Genomic DNA, 20,689 nt, shown 5'->3' with positions numbered 1-20,689 from the left:
CCTACAGTCATGAGCTGCCCTACAGTCATGAGCTGCCCTCCAGTCATGAGCTGCCCTCCAGTCATGAGCTGCCCTCCAGTCCGGAGCTGCCCTCCAGTCCGGAGCTGCCCCTCTGTCCTGAGCTGCCCCTCTGTCCTGAGCTGCCCCTCTGTCCTGAGCTACCCCTCTGTCCTGAGCTACCCCTCTGTCCTGAGCTACCCCTCTGTCCTGAGCTACCTCTCTGTCCTGAGCTACCTCTCTGTCCTGGGTTACCTCTCTATCCTGAGTTGTCTATATTTAGGAGGGGCCTTGGTGAAGGTTCCTGGACCATGGTCGGGGGCGAGGGTCGCCACTCAAGGGACGCTAAGGAGGGGGACAAAGACAATGGGGGAGTGGTGTCCTCGTCCTGCGCCGGAGCCGCCACCGCGGACAGATGCCCACCCAGACCCTCCCCTTGAGTTTTAGGGGTGCGCCCGGAGTTCGCACCTTGAGGGGGCTCTGTCACGTTCCTGACCTGTTTTCTGTTGTTTTTGTATGTGTTTAGTTGGTCAGGGCGTGAGTTGGGGTGGGCATTCTATGTTATGTGTTTCTATTTGGGGTTAAATGTGTTGCCTGATATGGTTCTCAATTAGAGGCAGGTGTTTGACGTTTCCTCTGATTGAGAACCATATTAAGGTAGGCTGTTCTCACTGTTTGTTTGTGGGTGATTGTTCCTGTGTCTGTGTCCGTTGCACTACACGGGACTGTTTCGTTTGTTCATTCGTAAGGTTAGTCTGTTCCTGTTTGTGCGTTCTTCGTGTTATGTATGTTCTCATGTTCAGGTCTGTCTACGTTGTTTTGTTGTTTTGTAGTTATTCAAGTGTAGTTCGTGTCAGTGTTCGTCTTGTTGAATAAATTCATTCATGTCTTCATACCTCGCTGCGTGTTGGTCCGATTCATGCTCCTCCTCATCCGAGGAGGAGGAATTAGACGAGCGTTACAGCACCTGAATCAACCATTTATCGAATCATCAAGAACTTCAAGGAGAGCGGTTCAATTGTTGTGAAGAAGGCTTCAGGGTGCCCAAGAAAGTCCAGCAAGCGCCAGGACTGTCTCCTAAAGTTGATTCAGCTGTGGGATCGGGGCACCACCAGTACAGAGCTTGCTCAGGAATGGCAGCAGGCAGATGTGAGTGCATCTGCACGCACAGTGAGGCAAAGACTTTTGGAGGATGGCCTGGTGTCAAGAAGGGCAGCAAAGAAGCAACTTCTCTCCTGGAAAAACATCAGGGACAGAGTGATATTCTGCAAAAGGTACAGGGATTGGACTGCTGAGGACTGGGGTAAAGTCATTTTCTCTGATGAATCCCCTTTCCGATTGTTTGGGGCATCCGGAAAAAAGCTTGTCCGGAGAAGACATGGTGAGCGCTACCATTAGTCCTGTGTCATGCCAACAGTAAAGCATCCTGAGACCATTCATGTGTGGGGTTGCTTCTCAGCCAAGGGAGTGGCCTCACTCACAATTTTGCCTAAGAGCACAGCCATGAATAAAGAATGGTACCAACACATCCTCCAAGAGCAACTTCTCCCAACCATCCAGGAACAGTTTGGTGACGAACAATGCCTTTTCCAGCATGATGGAGCACCTTGCCATAAGGCAAAAGTGATAACTAAGTGGCTCGGGGATGAATACATCAATATTTTGGGTCCATGGCCAGGAAACTCCCCAGACCTTAATCCCATTGAGAACTTGGGGTCAATCCTCAAGAGGTGGGTGGAAAAACAAAAACACAAATTCTGACAAACTCCAAGCATTGATTATGCAAGGATGGGCTGCCATCAGTCAGGATGTGGCCCAGAAGTTAATTGACAGCATGCCAGTGCAGATTGCAGAGGTCTTGAAAAAGAAGGGTCAACACTGCAAATATTGACTCTTTGCATCAACTTCATGTAATTGTCAATAAAAGCCTTTGACACTTATGAAATGCTTGTAATTATACTTCAGTATGCCATAGTAACATCTGACAAAAATATCTAAAGACACTAAAGCAGCAAACTTTGTGAAAATGTATATTTGTGTCATTCTCAAAACTTTTGGCCACGACTGTATATAGCCTTTGAATTTGTGGCATAGGCCTACTACCCCAATATAGTCGACTATCCACAAGCCTACGCTTTAAATTGATGTTATTAATTTAAAGCGTATATATGCACCACACTCCAATGCTCCTCCAACATGCAAATCGTATTGCCGACTACCGGGCTGTCTCGCCACTGTCGCCAGTGAGGCAGCGAATATTTCGGCGGGCAGATTCGCTATTGCACGTGCTGTCCTCAAATTGCAGCAACAGTGGCGCTGCAGTCCGCTGAGTAGTTTGGAGAAGGTGGTGGCTGCAACCCAAAATGTCGAACAGAGTATGGGGGAGTGCGTGTGTCGAAAGGAAAAGAGTGGCTGTGTCGAAAGCGCTCTACTATAGAGTCATTTTTGATTGAGTGGTGTTCTCTTCCGTTTCTTACCACTCAACTACCTACCGTAGGTCTACATTGAGCTACCATACTGTTTGGAGTTTTGACTTATGCTGTTGAGACAGATGAGTGAGTCCTATTTCACTGTTAGTTGTACACAAATCATTTGAAATGTACAATTATAAAACGGAGAAAAAAATAATAAAAAATAATAAAAAAAATCTTGACGGGTGTGCTGTCGCTTCATGCGTTGTATGCGTGTGCTTACGGTGACTGTCACCCTGCCATTGGCCACAATGTAGCTACTTCCCAAGCCCTTGCCGATGGTGGAGCTTGTCAAGCTTGAGCTAAAGGCAGTGTTCGGTGTTGCCGCTCATGCCCTCCACATTGAGTAGTAGACTGTATGTATCTATCTCTCTCCAGTGGATAAAACACATAGGCTAATGCATCATTATATTACAATGCACGAGCTCCTTATTTTACAGGAGTAAATCAGAGAACATTGTTTGTTTAAAACGTTGTTTGCTATGCAACAGCTGAATTAAAGCAGTTAAGCCTACTAAGAGACTGCCAGGTTAAAAAGGGAAAGAAAGACAGTTCAAGGTCTTAAAGAGGCCTTATCAAGATCATTTAGAATGGTCTGTGTGTGTGCACGTCCCTGCATACATGCAGGCAGACAGACAGAATATAAAGACCAGAGGTATACTTTACATATCACAGAATATGGTGAAACAGTTTACTGCTCATATTTTAATAGCTCAAGTTACAGAGTTTATGGGGAAAGCACATTTTACAGCAAAGCCTGTACCTGTACAGATACAGATGTTTTCACCTGAAAGTGTGTGGCTCAATACATACAAAGAAAAATACATGACGTCAAATTAAATGGATAAAACTCGCAGCATTTTGGCAACTTTTTCCAGTGCATCAGCATCAAGAATATTCAGCAAAATAAAGTTAAAAAATGTTTTCATAAATAAAAATAAACTGCCTCTGTAATGTGCAAAAAAAGCTATAGACAAACATGGAAACAGAAGCTAGTGAGGGGTTCACAGTACAATTTAACGCACAACACTGTCAATTTGAAACAGTTCTTCTTTCTATGCAGTGTACCAGTCCATTATATCCAAAAGTACAATAATAATGTAAGGCTTTTCTATCTAATGCATTCAACAGTAACACACTTCAGTGTCTCTCCATCGGTTGTACAAATAAAAAGCAGTGTTTTATTGCTCCTGTGGCGTTCCAGTCAGCCAGGCGCCCTCTGCAGCGTCAGAGTGAGTTAGCTTCTATCAGTGTTGTACTATTCCTCTGGGCTTCTTAAAAGAGATGAAACTCGCAGAGAAAAGCTGCCGACATAATATTTCTTATAACACTGTTCCTTACTCTAAGCTAATATGTTATAGTTTGGCTGAGTGTATAGTTTGATTTAAAGTTAATATGCCTACCATCTAGGTCATGTATCTAAACATTACTTTATGAACAGACAGGGGTTGGGGGGAGTGCAAGATTTGGATACTATGTTATTTTTCAGTTGAATACAATCTACAAGCTTGTGGGCATATAATTTAATTGAGTTGTTTTTAGATTAATTTTGTTGTGTGTGAACCCCAACCATGCTTGCATCTAATATAGTGGAGCATTGTACCATGCACTCAAAGACAAGATATAAAACATAAAATAAACATGCAGTGGCAAGGGAAAGATGAACCTTGACCACTGTAACTGTATGACTCTCAGTAGAAAAACTAATACACAGCATAGTAGTGCTCCATTTTGCACTAACCCTCTGTCCAGTAGCTGCATTATCAAATACGTTTGGGATAGGTCTTCATACATCACAGATACAAGTGTCTACATCTAATACTTGCGTATAATCATGAGCAAATGACACATTGATGCTCTGTACACAAAGGTTTTGTTCTCTTTAAATTGACCTAAGTTTAATTTTCACTTTAAAGTTCCATGAGAGACAGTGGTAAGAACCCAGGCCACATAATAAGAGCTCTAAATACAACTAAAACAACTGCAGCTCTAGAATTAAAGGGGTTTTACATCAATACAATCTGTGACAATGAATTTGAAAAGCTGTTTTTAAGTTGTTGTTGTTGTGTGCGTGTAGTGGTTCTCATTCCATAACGCAGAGATTCTAATCGCAAAGGAGAGGGAAGTGCTATCAATCTACCACAGATAACATCAACAGTGAGTCAGCACTATATAAAGCGATCGGTTGCTTTCATTAAGTTATTTTGCTTTTATGTTGTTGTTGACGTTGACATTGTCTAGTCTCTGTCCCCTTCTATTGGCTACTTCGAGAGATGGGCAGCTGTCCAATCAGGTATCTACTTTCCCATAGGTGCCCTCAGGGGGGCGGTACTGTTTGGGAAAGGCCTTCAGCTGAAGGGAGTTGAAGGCGTATTTACGACATCCTACATTCTTCATGGTGTTCTCTCGTCTGCAGCCCTCACTGTCGGAAGGAGGAGAGGAGAGGAAAGAGGAGGGAGGAGGGAAGAAGAGGGGGGAGGAGAGGGAAGAATAGGGCGAGGGGAGCGGAGAGGAGAGAAGGAGAGAGGGAGAGGAGAGAAAAGGAGAGGAGAGAGAAGGAGAGGAGGGTAGAGAGAATGAGAGGGGGAGGAGAGGAGAGAGAAGGAGAGTGGGAGGGGAGGGAAGAGGCCAGGAGAGAGAGAAGGATAGGGGGAGGGTTTAAAAGATAAGATGGAGATGGAGTTATATTACATAAAGTTATTATAAACATGGACAGAATTCTTTATTTTATTCTAATTCTACATAGTAGACATTACAATGTCTTGTCTCTTTTTGTTCAGGTAGTTGTGTGGCTGGCTCACCTGCGCATGCAGTCGAGGGCCTGGAAGAAGACCTGTGGGGCCATGGCGTGCTCCTGCTGGAGTATCAGACACTGCTCCAGGGTTAGAGACATGGCTGTACGATCCTTAGCACTCTTACAGCTGGTGAAACGCACGCCGTTCAGACGCCGACACACCTGGGAAGGGAGAAAGCGAGAGACAGGGAGAGAGAGAGAAAGAAGGGGGGGGGCAGAGGAGAACGGGTGAGAGTAAAGAGTCAGGCAAAGACTTCAGCTCATTCAGAGTGCTAGAAAATAGGATCTTGTGAAGAGAGAGAGAGAAAAAGGGACAATGTCTCTACCTCCGCTGCCTGCCACAGGATCTCTACGTTCTTGCTCTTCCTGGCACTGATGTTCTGACCGAGCAGCTTCAGCAGCTCAGGCAGGCTGGTCTGACTACGGGTACGGGGGAGGCCTGAAGAGGAGAGAGAAGAGAGGATTATTGCACTGACGTACATTTTAGGAACCCGGTTGTTGACCACTTAATTAGGGGTTGAGGTTAAGATGAGGTTGTGTATGACTCACAGTCCTCAGGCAGGACCTCTTTGTACTGGTCGTAGTAGGAGCTGAGACGAGCCATATTCTCCATGTTAATCACCTCTTGGAGAGACGTGTCTCCAAACCTATACATACACAGATCGACAGACAGACAGACAGACAGACAGACAGACAGACAGACAGACAGACAGACAGAGACACGGTATTGCTCATTAAGCAAAGCTACAACACATCAGCATTTCTTAACAAGCACCTCGTGCACCTCGTGATTATTGGAGGTAACCTTCATCAATCAAATGGTATTACCACAAATATTAGCTGGCTGCCGTTGCCATGGTAACACACCTTTTGACTACCCCTCTCTTACATTGTGCTGCTGGTCCTCCCTCCATCACCTCTCCTCCCTCCCTCCATCAACTCTCATCCCTCCCTCCATCCATCCATCCATCCATCCATCACCTCTCCTCCCTCCATCCATCCATTACCTCCCCTCCCTCCTTCCTTCCCTCCCTCCCTCACCTCTCCTCCCTCCCTCCCTCCATCACCTCTCCTCCTTCCCTCCATCACCTCTCCTCCCTCTCTCCATCAAGTCTCATCCCTCCCTCCATCCATCACCTCTCCTACCTCCATCCATCCATCCATCACCTCCCCTCCCCCTCCCTCCCTCCCTCCCTCCATCACCTCTCCTCCCACCACCACCCCTCCATCACCTCTCCTCCCTCCTTCCTTCCTTCCTTCCTTCCCTCCCTCCCTCCCTCCCTCACCCTCCCTCCCTCCCTCTCTCCCTCCCTCCCTCCCTCTCTCCCTCACCTCTCCTCCCTCTATCCATCCATCACCTCCCCTCCTTCCCTCCCTCCATCACCTCTCCTCCCTCCCTCCATCACCTCTCCTCCCTCCATCAACTCTCATCCCTCCCTCCATCCATCACCTCTCCTCCCTCCATCCATCCATCCATCACCTCCCCTCCCTCCTTCCTTCCTTCCCTCCCTCCCTCCCTCCCTCACCTCTCCTCCCTCCCTCCCTCCCTCCATCACCTCTCCTCCCACCACCACCCTTCCATCACCTCTCCTCCCTCTACCACCACTCCCTCCACCCTCCATCCCCCCTCCATCACCTCTCCTCCCTCCCTCCCTCCCTCCATCACCTCTCCTCATCTTTCCTCCCCTCTCCTCTCGTTCACTCACTTCTCTGCCAGTGTCTGCTGTTCATTGATTCCCACATTGAAGAGAACAGGCTGCACCCGCAGCAGCATGCCGTTCTGGATCTCCCGCGGCAACGCATCAAACATCGCAGCTGGTAACGGAACCCTGACGTTGAAGCCGTCCCGGTTCCCGGTGATGACAGGCAGCATGTCTGGGCCGAAGACTGAGGTTGCCTGGGTGACTTTAAAGGTGACGTTCCGCAGATCCATCACGCCAACACTCATGTCCTCCAACATGGCCAGCTCATCCCCTTTAAGATTGAAGAGAGAAAGGGGTCATAGTAGGTTTCAGTTCCTCCCCTTTAAGATTGAAGAGAACAAGTGGTCAGAGTAGGTTTCAGTTCCTCCCCTTTAAGATTGAAGAGAACAAGTGGTCAGAGTAGGTTTCAGTTCCTCCCCTTTAAGATTGAAGAGAACAAGTGGTCAGAGTAGGTTTCAGTTCCTCCCCTTTAAGATTGAAGAGAACAAGTGGTCAGAGTAGGTTTCAGTTCCTCCCCTTTAAGATTGAAGAGAACAAGTGGTCAGAGTAGGTTTCAGTTCCTCCCCTTTAAGATTGAAGAGAACAAGTGGTCAGAGTAGGTTTCAGTTCCTCCCCTTTAAGATTGAAGAGAACAAGTGGTCAGAGTAGGTTTCAGTTCCTCCCCTTTAAGATTGAAGAGAACAAGTGGTCAGAGTAGGTTTCAGTTCCTCCCCTTTAAGATTGAAGAGAGAAAGGGGTCAGAGGTTTCAGTTCCTCCCCTTTAAGATTGAAGAGAGAAAGGGGTCAAAGTAGGTTTCAGTTCCTCCCCTTTAAGATTGAAAAGAGAAGGTCAGAGTAGGTTTCAGTTCCTCCCCTTTAAGATTGAAGAGAGAAGGTCAGAGTAGGTTTCAGTTCCTCCCATTTAAGATTGAAGAGAGAAGGTCAGAGTAGGTTTCAGTTCCTCCCCTTTAAGATTGAAGAGAACAAGTGGTCAGAGTAGGTTTCAGTTCCTCCCCTTTAAGATTGAAGAGAGAAGGTCAGAGTAGGTTTCAGTTCCTCCCCTTTAAGATTGAAGAGAACAAGTGGTCAGAGTAGGTTTCAGTTCCTCCCCTTTAAGATTGAAGAGAGAAAGGGGTCAGAGTAGGTTTCAGTTCCTCCCCTTTAAGATTGAAGAGAGAAGGTCAGAGTAGGTTTCAGTTCCTCCCCTTTAAGATTGAAGAGAGAAGGTCAGAGTAGGTTTCAGTTCCTCCCCTTTAAGATTGAAGAGAGAAGGTCAGAGTAGGTTTCAGTTCCTCCCCTTTAAGATTGAAGAGAGAAAGGGGTCAGAGTAGGTTTCAGTTCCTCCCCTTTAAGATTGAAGAGAGAAGGTCAGAGTAGGTTTCAGTTCCTCCCCTTTAAGATTGAAGAGAGAAGGTCAGAGTAGGTTTCAGTTCCTCCCCTTTAAGATTGAAGAGAGAAGGTCAGAGTAGGTTTCAGTGGTCATAATTTAAGAGAAGGGGGTCAGAGTAGGTTTCAGTGGTCATAATTTAAGAGAAAGGGGTCAGAGTAGGTTTCAGTGGTCATAATTTAAGAGAAAGGGGTTAGAGTAGGTTTCAGTGGTCATAATTTAAGAGAAAGGGGTCAGAGTAGGTTTCAGTGGTCATAATTTAAGAGAAAGGGGTCAGAGTAGGTTTCAGTGGTCATAATTTAAGAGAAAGGGGTCAGAGTAGGTTTCAGTGGTCATAATTTAAGAGAAAGGGGTTAGATTTTTTTTTTAAAAGGGTTTCAAATCAACATAATCATGTGTGCCTGTGTGTGTGTGTGTATTTTCATTAAAGAAAACACAAGAACGCACGCACACACGCACACACACACACACACACACACAGGCACACACAGGCAGGCAGGAGGTTACCATAGGTGCTAAGCAGGCCCTCATGCTGGACCAGCAGGCCGATGGTGTGGAGCTGCCTGAGGAAGCCGTCGTCACAGAGACAGTTCCTCAGCTTGATGACGAAGCCACAGATCAGAGCTGACAGCTACATAGTGGAAAACACCAATACAACTGTCAATAACCTATACAACTATAATCATCTATATAATCATCTGTCAAACATCTATAATAACAATGTTATTGATCAATACAATAACAACGTATATTATAGAACAGCAATTAAATCCATCTAGTTATGCTGCAGTGCAAGAGTGGTGTTGTGTGAGTGTGTACACATGCATGTGTGTGTACCTGCGCGCGTGTGTGTGTAAACCCACCGTCTGACAGAAGACCACATCTCTTCGGTACTGTAGCGTGAGGTTCATGGCGATGGTGGGAGCACTGTCCTGCATTAGGAGGAACACCATGGACTTCTTAGCCTTGTCACTCATCAGAGACACACACTCTGACAGGGTAGTCAGGAGAGGGTACAACGCCTCACTCCATTCACCTGGTACAGACAGGAGAGAGGTTATACAGTATATCTATACACACACACACACGCACACGCGCACACGCACGCACACACACACACACACACACAATCTTGCTCTTACCTGGGGAGGGCTTTTCTTTTTCTATGTCTGGGCTGCTGTCTAGAGGGGAGAGAAGAGAATAACATCAGTGTAATAACATCAGTGTAGTAACATCAGTGTAGTAACATCAGTGTAGTAACATCAGTGTAGTAACATCAGTGTAATAACATCAGTGTAGTAACATCAGTGTAGTAACATCAGTGTAATAACATCAGTGTAATAACATCAGTGTAATAACATCAGTGTAGTAACATCAGTGTAGTAACATCAGTGTAATAACATCAGTGTAGTAACATCAGTGTAGTAACATCAGTGTAGTAACATCAGTGTAATAACATCAGTGTAATAACATCAGTGTAGTAACATCAGTGTAATAACATCAGTGTAATAACATCAGTGTAGTAACATCAGTGTAATAACATCAGTGTAATAACATCAGTGTAATAACATCAGTGTAATAACATCAGTGTAATAACATCAGTGTAGTAACATCAGTGTAGTAACATCAGTGTAGTAACATCAGTGTAGTAACATCAGTGTAATAACATCAGTGTAGTAACATCAGTGTAATAACATCAGTGTAATAACATCAGTGTAATAACATCAGTGTAATAACATCAGTGTAGTAACATCAGTGTAGTAACATCAGTGTAGTAACATCAGTGTAGTAACATCAGTGTAGTAACATCAGTGTAGTAACATCAGTGTAATAACATCAGTGTAATAACATCAGTGTAATAACATCAGTGTAATAACATCAGTGTAGTAACATCAGTGTTATAACATCAGTGTAGTAACATCAGTGTAGTAACATCAGTGTAATAACATCAGTGTAATAACATCAGTGTAATAACATCAGTGTAATAACATCAGTGTAGTAACATCAGTGTAATAACATCAGTGTAGTAACATCAGTGTAGTAACATCAGTGTAGTAACATCAGTGTAATAACATCAGTGTAATAACATCAGTGTAGTAACATCAGTGTAATAACATCAGTGTAGTAACATCAGTGTAATAACATCAGTGTAATAACATCAGTGTTATAACATCAGTGTAGTAACATCAGTGTAATAACATCAGTGTAGTAACATCAGTGTAATAACATCAGTGTAGTAACATCAGTGTAGTAACATCAGTGTAATAACATCAGTGTAATAACATCAGTGTAATAACATCAGTGTAGTAACATCAGTGTAATAACATCAGTGTAGTAACATCAGTGTAGTAACATCAGTGTAATAACATCAGTGTAATAACATCAGTGTTATAACATCAGTGTAGTAACATCAGTGTAATAACATCAGTGTAGTAACATCAGTGTAATAACATCAGTGTAGTAACATCAGTGTAATAACATCAGTGTAGTAACATCAGTGTAATAACATCAGTGTAATAACATCAGTGTAATAACATCAGTGTAGTAACATCAGTGTAGTAACATCAGTGTAGTAACATCAGTGTAGTAACATCAGTGTAATAACATCAGTGTAATAACATCAGTGTAATAACATCAGTGTAATAACATCAGTGTTATAACATCAGTGTAGTAACATCAGTGTAATAACATCAGTGTAGTAACATCAGTGTAATAACATCAGTGTAGTAACATCAGTGTAATAACATCAGTGTAGTAACATCAGTGTAATAACATCAGTGTAGTAACATCAGTGTAATAACATCAGTGTAATAACATCAGTGTAGTAACATCAGTGTAGTAACATCAGTGTAGTAACATCAGTGTAGTAACATCAGTGTAGTAACATCAGTGTAGTAACATCAGTGTAGTAACATCAGTGTAGTAACATCAGTGTAATAACATCAGTGTAATAACATCAGTGTAATAACATCAGTGTAATAACATCAGTGTAGTAACATCAGTGTTATAACATCAGTGTAGTAACATCAGTGTAGTAACATCAGTGTAATAACATCAGTGTAATAACATCAGTGTAATAACATCAGTGTAATAACATCAGTGTAGTAACATCAGTGTAATAACATCAGTGTAGTAACATCAGTGTAGTAACATCAGTGTAGTAACATCAGTGTAATAACATCAGTGTAATAACATCAGTGTAGTAACATCAGTGTAATAACATCAGTGTAGTAACATCAGTGTAGTAACATCAGTGTAATAACATCAGTGTAGTAACATCAGTGTAGTAACATCAGTGTAATAACATCAGTGTAATAACATCAGTGTTATAACATCAGTGTAGTAACATCAGTGTAATAACATCAGTGTAGTAACATCAGTGTAATAACATCAGTGTAGTAACATCAGTGTAATAACATCAGTGTAATAACATCAGTGTAATAACATCAGTGTAGTAACATCAGTGTAGTAACATCAGTGTAGTAACATCAGTGTAGTAACATCAGTGTAATAACATCAGTGTAATAACATCAGTGTAATAACATCAGTGTAATAACATCAGTGTTATAACATCAGTGTAGTAACATCAGTGTAATAACATCAGTGTAGTAACATCAGTGTAATAACATCAGTGTAGTAACATCAGTGTAATAACATCAGTGTAGTAACATCAGTGTAGTAACATCAGTGTAATAACATCAGTGTAGTAACATCAGTGTAGTAACATCAGTGTAATAACATCAGTGTTATAACATCAGTGTAGTAACATCAGTGTTATAACATCAGTGTAATAACATCAGTGTAATAACATCAGTGTAGTAACATCAGTGTAATAACATCAGTGTAGTAACATCAGTGTAGTAACATCAGTGTAGTAACATCAGTGTAGTAACATCAGTGTAGTAACATCAGTGTAATAACATCAGTGTAATAACATCAGTGTAGTAACATCAGTGTAATAACATCAGTGTAGTAACATCAGTGTAATAACATCAGTGTAGTAACATCAGTGTAGTAACATCAGTGTTATAACATCAGTGTAATAACATCAGTGTTTATGTCTGCTAGTTAAAGCGTGATGTTACAATATAGAACAGTCAAAGTGGCCGTGAACCTACAGTGCTTTTGTCTTTCATGGTTTGATTGACATGTGGTGCTCAGATGAGGGAATGATGACAATGATGATGATGGAGGAAGAAGGGATGATGAAGATTTCGATCCAGGGTGTATCCAGAAGGCTTCCCTGTTTCCATGGATACCTCATGGGATACACACACATTCACTTTTATCCCCTAACCTCAACTTCTCAACCAATACACCCACCCACCCGCCAACCCGCCAACCCACCCACCCACCTTTTCATCCACCCATCCATCCATCAATCATTCCCAAACACAGGTTTTTGGAAGTTTTTGCAAATGCATTACAAATAAAAAACTGAAATACCTTCCCTCAATCAGTTAGATTGAAAATCAGGAGATGCAAGAATGTCTAGTTAAATAGCCTATTTCACTTCAATTGATCCATTTGACTAGTATGTGAACGTATGTGTATGTTTACTTCTCTTAGTAGTGGCGTTGGTCAGCTGCTGAGCATCCAGGAACACATCCTCACTGCTGCTGTCACTCTGCATCCTGTCTTTGGCCAGTAGTCTTTCCACCCTCTGGATCACACAGTCCAGACTCTTATCTACATTTAACCACACCTTCTCCTGGAGGGTAGAGAGGGTGGGTCAGAGGGGCAGGTGGAGGGAGAGCGCGACAGAAAGATAGAGGGATGAAATATGAAATAAACTTTGTACACTGCTCAAAAAATAAAGGGAACACTTAAACAACACAATGTAACTCCAAGTCAATCACACTTCTGTGAAATCAAACTGTCCACTTAGGAAGCACTGCCAGCGCCCTGCAAAATGACCTCCAGCAGGCCACAAATGACAGCATATGGTCTCACAAGGGGTCTGAGGATCTCATCTCGGTACCTATTGGCAGTCAGGCTACCTCTGGCGAGCACATGGAGGGCTGTGCGGCCCCACAAAGAAATGCCACCCCACACCATGACTGACCCACCGCCAAACCGGTCATGCTGGAGGATGTTGCAGGCAGCAGAACGTTCTCCACGGCGTCTCCAGACTCTGTCACGTCTGTCACATGTGCTGATGTGCTCAGTGTGAACCTGCTTTCATCTGTGAAGAGCACAGGGCGCCAGTGGCGAATTTGCCAATCTTGGTGTTCTCTGGCAAATGCCAAACGTCCTGCACGGTGTTGGGCTGTAAGCACAACCCCCACCTGTGGACGTCGGGCCCACATACCACCCTCATGGAGTCTGTTTCTGACCGTTTGAGCAGACACATGCATATTTGTGGCCTGCTGGAGGTCATTTTTCAGGGCTCTGGCAGTGCTCCTCCTTGCACAAAGGCGGAGGTAGCGGTCCTGCTGCTGGGTTGTTGCCCTCCTACGGCCTCCTCCACGTCTCCTGATGTACTGGCCTGTCTCCTGGTAGCGCCTCCATGCTCTGGACACTACGCTGACAGACACAGCAAACCTTCTTGCCACAGCTCGCATTGATGTGCCATCCTGGATGAGCTGCACTACCTGAGCCACTTGTGTGGGTTGTAGACTCCGTCTCATGCTACCACTAGAGTGAGAGCACCGCCAGCATTCAAAAGTGACCAAAACATCAGCCAGGAAGCATAGGAACTGAGAAGTGGTCTGTGGTCACCACCTGCAGAATCACTCCTGTTTTGGGGGGTGTCTTGCTAATTGCCTATAATTTCCACCTTTTGTCTATTCCATTTGCACAACAGCATGTGAAATTTATTGTCAACCAGTGTTGCTTCCTAAGTGGACAGTTTGATTTCACAGAAGTGTGATTGACTTGGAGTTACATTGTGTTGTTTAAGTGTTCCCTTTATTTTTTTGAGCAGTGTATATACAGTCGTGGCCAGCAGCTTTGAGAATGACACAAATATTAATTTTCACAAAGTCTGCTGCCTCAGTTTGTATGATGGCAATTTGCATATACTCCAGAATGTTATGAAGAGTGATCGATGAATTGCAATTAATTGCAAAGTTCCTCTTTGCCATGGAAATAAACTGAATCCCCAAAAACATTTCCACTGCATTTCAGCCCTGCCACAAAAGGACCAGCTGACATCATGTCAGTGATTCTCTCGTTAACACAGATGTGAGTGTTGACGAGGACAGGGCTGGAGATCACTCTGTCATGCTGGTTGAATTCGAATACCAGACTGGAAGCTTCAAAAGGAGGGTGGTGCTTGGAATCATTGTTCTTCCTCTGTCAAACATAGTTACCTGCAAGGAAACACGTGCCGTCACCATAGCTTTGCACAAAAAGGGCTTCACAGGCAAGGATATTGCTGCCAGTAAGATTGCACCTAAATCAACCATTTATCGGATCATCAAGAACTTCAAGGAGAGCAGTTCAATTGTTGTGAAGAAGGCTTCAGGGTGCCCAAGAATGTCCAGCAAGCGCCAGGACCGTCTCCTAAAGTTGATTCAGCTGCGGGATCGGGGCACCACCAGTACAGAGCTTGCTCAGGAATGGCAGCAGGCAGGTGTGAGTGCATCTGCATGCACAGTGAGGCAAATACTTTTGGAGGATGGCCTGGTGTCAAGAAGGGCAGCAAAGAAGCCACTTCTCTCCTGGAAAAACATCAGGGACAGACTGATATTCTGCAAAAGGTACAGGGATTGGACTGCTGAGGACTGGGGTAAAGTCATTTTCTCTGATGAATCCCCTTTCCGATTGTTTGGGGCATCCGGAAAAAAGCTTGTCCGGAGAAGACAAGGTGAGCGCTACCATCAGTCCTGTGTCATGCCAACAATAAAGCATCCTGAGAACATTCATGTGTGGGGTTGCTTCTCGGCCAAGTGAGTGGGCTCACACAATTTTGTCTAAGAACACAGCCATGAATAAAGAATGGTACCAACACATCTTCCGAGAACAACTTCTCCCAACCATCCAGGAACAGTTTGGTGACGAACAATATATTTTCCAGCATGATGGAGCACCTTGCCATAAGGCAAAAGTGATAACTAAGTGGCTCGGGGAACAAAACATCGATATTTTGGGTCCATGGACAGGAAACTCCCCAGACCTTAATCCTGTTGAGAATTTGTGGTCAATCCTCAAGAGGTGGGTGGACAAACAAAAACCCACAAATTCTGACAAACTCCAAGCATTGATTATGCAAGAATGGACTGCCATCAGTCAGGATGTGACCCAGATGTTAATTGACAGCATGCCAGGGTGGATTGCAGAGGTCTTGAAAAAGAAGGGCCAACACTGCAAATATTGACTCTTTGCATCAACTTCATGTAATTGTCAATAAAAGCCTTTGACACGTATGAAATGCTTGTAATTATACTTCAGTATGCCATAGTAACATCTGACAAAAATATCTAAAGACACTGAAGCATCAAACTTTGTGAACATTTATATTTGTGTCACAAAAATTTTGGCCACGACTGTACATTCTATACAATATTGTTGTTATTCTCAATTGTTGAACAGAAAATGATCAAGGTCTCCTTACCCAGTCCTCCTCATGCCAGTCAGCCTGGAGGGAGGAGCGCTTGCCTCTCCCCCTCTCTCCCTCCACGTATACTGAGTGGCGAGGGGAGATGGAGTGACCCGAGGGGGAGGTGGATTGACGTGAGGGGGAGGTAGAGGAGCGACAGGGTGAGGTAGAGGAGCGACAGGGGGAGCGGGACGGAGAGGGGGTGAGGGACGATGGGGAGGGAGTGCCCTTCTGGGCAATGCATTCCGGTCGGGCGGCAGTAAGGGCTAGGATGGCTGAGGACAGCAGCTTAGAGTCACAGACTGTCACCAACTGACGAGTCTGGAGAAGGGAAGAGAGATGGAGGACAGACAAGGAGAGAAGAAGAGACATGGAGGAGAGAGGGAGAAGAGGAGAGAGATGGAGGAGAGACATGGAGAGGAGACAGGGAGTGGAGGAGACAGGGAGATATACAGTATAATAGTGTGTATTAATACAGTGAAATACATTCATTGCATAGATACATGAGGGCATTTCTCAATGCTTCTCTCCCTTCTCTTCTCTCTCCCTCCTTCTCCCTCCCCTCCTCCCTCCCTCTCTCCTCCTCTCCTACCTTCTCAGAGAGGATGGCGAGGGTTCTCTCCAGAGCGTTGGCTGAGCGTTCCTTGGCAGCGCGGGACAAACGTTCGGTGTAGTAGCAAACCTGAGTCTTCAAGGTGTTGACCTGACCAATCAGCTCCTTCGCTCTCAACACGTCCCGAGGCAGGTAGGCCACCGGCTTAGAGCTAGACCCAGCACTGCTGCAAGGTGTGCGTGTGTGAATATGTGAGTGAGAGAGAGAGATGGAGATAGAGTTAAAGAGAGAGAGAGAGAGAGAGAGAGAGAGAGAGAGAGAGAGATCAGGAGTGAACACATCTACCCACAATGCATGCATAAACAGACCAGGTGACAGAGCTCACCATTCCTCCTCATATGCGCTGATCAGAAAGCAAGAAAAAAGGGGCACAATTCAGTCAAAGGTTCTACATCTAAATCAATGATAACAATGAAATCTGGAACTGATGTGCCTATAGCAGGATTTCTCGATTGGCAGCCCCAATTGATATTATTCGGACCCCCAAATTTCTCAGCAAAAAATAAATAAATATATTTATAATTTTAGTTGGACATAAACACCTGTACAATCACCAGGGAATCATCTCAAAATTATTTTAATTGACAAAATCTATTCTCAAGTATTCCCATCCATGAATAGATATGTTTTTTGATATGTGATCATATCCCAATATGATCAAGATGTGAAGTTATTCTTTCTTTGTCAAATAGAATATCTGTTTGGGCTTTGTGTACAAATTATTTAGAACTATGTTCCGACCCCCGACCATAAGCTCAAGGAAAAATACAGTCTGCGACTGAAAGTAATTAGGGATCAGTAATCAGCTGATCAGTAATCCGCTGGTCTATTATCTGTACTCACTGTTTCCTAGCCTCCTCAAACTTGTGGATGAGTTTCCGGAGACCACAGTGCTTAAAGCCTTGGTAGTGGGCTGCTGGGGCCCCTATAGTTACTACGTCATATGTCCTGTCTAGGAAAGGAGACGGAGGGAAGTGGAGGGAGAGGGGAGGGAGGGAGGAGGAGAGAGGGGAGAAAGGGAGGTGGAGGGGAAGAGAGTACTTTTACACAGATATAAACAGAGAATTACATTGAACCAGATGGATATAATTATGGATATAAAGGACATGAAGACTGATAGATATAACAGGTCCCCTACCATAGAGACTGATAGATATCAATCAACCAATCAAGTTTATTTTATACAGCCCTTCGTACATCAGCTAATATCTCGAAGTACTGTACAGAAACCCAGCCTAAAACCCCAAACAGCAAGCAATGCAGGTGTAGAAGCACGGTGGCTAGGAAAAACTCCCTAGAAAGGCCAAAACCTAGGAAGAAACCTAGAGATGAACCAGGCTATGAGGGGTGGCCAGTCCTCTTCTGGCTGTGCCGGGTGGAGATTATAACAGAACTATGCCAAGATGTTCAAAATGTTATATAACAGGTCCGCTACCATAGAGACTGATAGATATAACAGGTCCCCTACCATAGAGACTGATAGATATAACAGGTCCCCTACCATAGAGACTGATAGATATAACAGGTCCCCTAACAAAGAGACTGATAGATATAACAGGTCCCCTACCATAGAGACTGATAGATATAACAGGTCCTCCTCCATAGAGACTGAAAGATATAACAGGTCCCCTACCATAGAGACTGATAGATATAACAGGTCCCCTACCATAGAGACTGATAGATAAAACAGGTCCCCTAACATAGAGACTGATAGATATAACAGGTCCCCTACCATAGAGACTGATAGATATAACAGGTCCCCTACCATAGAGACTGATAGATATAATAGGTCCCCTACCATAGAGACTGATAGATATAACAGGTCCCCTACCATAGAGACTGATAGATATAACAGGTCCTCCCCCATAGAGACTGATAGATATAGCAGGTCCCCTACCATAGAGACTGATAGATATAACAGGTCCCCTACCATAGAGACTGATAGATATAGCAGGTCCCCTACCATAGAGACTGATAGATATAACACGTCCCCTACCATAGCCAGACTCTCCTTGTACTCTCATCCTCTGTACGTGCAGGTTAGTGGGGATGAACTCCAGCTTCTTCTCTGCTTTCAGAGTGCTGGATTTAAAGGAGGGACCTGGAGGAGGAGTAGGTTGGAAATGTTATGATGATGCCGACTACTGTACCTGTGTATGTTACTGATAGTCTCTTCCTGTATGTTACTGATAGTCTCTTCCTGTACGTTACTAATACTTCCTCTATGTTACTGATAGTCTCTTCCTGTATGTTACTGATAGTCTCTTCCTGTATGTTACTGATAGTCTCTTCCTGTACGTTACTAATACTTCCTCTATGTTACTGATAGTCTCTTCCTGTATGTTACTGATAGTCTCTTCCTGTATGTTACTGATAGTCTCTTCCTGTATGTTACTGATAGTCTCTTCCTGTACGTTACTAATACTTCCTCTATGTTACTGATAGTCTCTTCCTGTACGCTACTGATACTTCCTCTATGTTACTGATAGTCTCTTCCTGTATGTTACTGATAGTCTCGTACTGTATGTTACTGATACTTCCTCTATGTTACTGATAGTCTCTTCCTGTATGTTACTGATACTTCCTCTATGTTACTGATAGTCTCTTCCTGTATGTTACTGATACTTCCTCTATGTTACTGATAGTCTCTTCCTGTATGTTACTGATACTTCCTCTATGTTACTGATAGTCTCTTCCTGTATGTTACTGATACTTCATCTATGTTACTGATAGTCTCTTCCTGTATGTTACTGATAGTCTCGTGCTGTACGTTATTGATAGTCTCGTCCTGTATGTTACTGATGCGTTAGTGATATGAAATACACAATATATACAAAAGTATGTGGACACCCCTTCAAATGAGTGGATTCGGCTATTTCAGCCACACCCGTTGCTGACAGGTGTATAAAACCAAGCACACAGCCATGCAATCTCCATAGACAAACATTGGCACTAGAATGGCCTCACTGTCACGTTCCTGACCTGTTTTCCTTTGTTTTGTATTCATTTTAGTTGGTCAGGGCGTGAGTTGGGTGGGTTTGTCTATGTTTGTATTTCTATGTGGGGTTTTGTGTTCGGCCTGGTATGATTCTCAATTAGAGACAGGTGTGTATTGTTTGTCTCTAATTGAGAGTCATACAAAGGCAGCCAGGGTTTCACTGGTGTTTTGTGGGTGTTTGTTCCTGTGTCCTCACAGGACGGTTTAAGGTTAGTCACATTTGTTGTTTTGTAGTTTTGTAGTGTCTTGTTTTGCTGTTGTCATTAAAAGATGGCTTATTTCCCTCAATCCGCATCTTGGTCCTATCCATGCTCCTCCTCGTCTAAGGGGGAGAACAACAATGACTGCCTTGACACTTACTGAAGAGCTCAGTGACTTTCAACATGGCACCGTCATAGGATGCCACCTTTCCAACAAATCAGTTCATCAAATTTATGCCCTGCTAGAGCTTCCCCGGTCAACTGTAAGTTATGTTGTTGTGAAGTGCAAATATCTATAAGCAACAACAGCTCAGCTGTGAAGTGATAGGCAACACAAGCTCATAGAACGGGATCGCGAGTGCTGAAGCGCGTAGCGGGTAAAAATAATCTGTCCTCGGTTGCAACACTCACTACAGAGTTCCAAACTGCCTCTGGGAGCAACGTCAGCACAATAACTGTTCGTCGGGAGCTTCATGAAATGGGTTTCCATGGCCGAGCAGCCGCACACAAGCCTAAGATTACTATGCTCAATGCCTAGCATCAGCTGGAGTGGCGTAAAGCTCGGTGTCATTGGACTCTGGAGCACTCTGCCCCAATGTATAATGCCAACTGTAAAGTTTGGTGGAGGAGGAATAATGGATTGGCCCTGTTTTTCAAGGTTCGGTCCAGGCCCCTTAGTTCCAGTGAAGGGAAATCTTAACGCTACAGCATACAATGATATTCTAGATGATTCTGTGTTATGGCAGCAAAGGGGAGTCCAACTCCATATTAATGTCCAGGATTTTGGAATGAGATGTTCGACGAGCAGGTGTCCACATACTTTTGGTCATGTACTGTGTTATTTTATAGTGCTAATGGAGAAGGTTTCTGATATTCAGTACCAGTCAAAAGTTTGGACACACCTACTCATTCAAGGGGTTTTCTTTGTTTGTACTATTTTCTACATTGTTTAATAATAGTGAAGACATCAAAACTACAAAATAACACATATGGAATCATCTAGT

General features: G+C 43.9%; 1 protein-coding gene across 5 annotated transcripts in view; it reads right to left on the bottom strand.

Moving 5' to 3' along the window:
- Positions 1 to 3,153: 3,153 nt before the first annotated feature.
- Positions 3,154 to 20,689, bottom strand: part of LOC129820732 (inositol polyphosphate-4-phosphatase type I A-like) — a 51,260-nt gene continuing 33,724 nt past the window's right edge. The window contains exons 11-25 of one of the 5 annotated variants that reach the window (XM_055877642.1): positions 18,484 to 18,588; positions 17,331 to 17,439; positions 16,813 to 16,830; positions 16,467 to 16,653; positions 15,890 to 16,195; positions 12,892 to 13,042; positions 12,450 to 12,590; positions 9,474 to 9,512; positions 9,195 to 9,367; positions 8,839 to 8,962; positions 6,969 to 7,236; positions 5,812 to 5,909; positions 5,589 to 5,701; positions 5,270 to 5,424; positions 3,154 to 4,890 (exon numbers count right to left, since the gene is read on the bottom strand). In XM_055877642.1, the coding sequence (XP_055733617.1) occupies positions 4,758 to 4,890; positions 5,270 to 5,424; positions 5,589 to 5,701; positions 5,812 to 5,909; positions 6,969 to 7,236; positions 8,839 to 8,962; positions 9,195 to 9,367; positions 9,474 to 9,512; positions 12,450 to 12,590; positions 12,892 to 13,042; positions 15,890 to 16,195; positions 16,467 to 16,653; positions 16,813 to 16,830; positions 17,331 to 17,439; positions 18,484 to 18,588 (2,120 nt within the window). In that variant the 3' untranslated portion in view covers positions 3,154 to 4,757. The remainder of the gene's footprint in view (positions 4,891 to 5,269; positions 5,425 to 5,588; positions 5,702 to 5,811; positions 5,910 to 6,968; positions 7,237 to 8,838; positions 8,963 to 9,194; positions 9,368 to 9,473; positions 9,513 to 12,449; positions 12,591 to 12,891; positions 13,043 to 15,889; positions 16,196 to 16,466; positions 16,654 to 16,812; positions 16,831 to 17,330; positions 17,440 to 18,483; positions 18,589 to 20,689) is intronic. The other 4 variants (XM_055877643.1, XM_055877646.1, XM_055877644.1 and 1 more) reach the window with 4 other exon arrangements.

This window comes from Salvelinus fontinalis, chromosome 23 (genome assembly GCF_029448725.1).
Source record: "Salvelinus fontinalis isolate EN_2023a chromosome 23, ASM2944872v1, whole genome shotgun sequence".
Lineage (NCBI taxonomy): Eukaryota > Metazoa > Chordata > Actinopteri > Salmoniformes > Salmonidae > Salvelinus > Salvelinus fontinalis.
The sequence above is the reverse complement of the archived record's forward strand: the minus strand, read 5'-3'. Positions and strand labels throughout refer to the sequence as shown.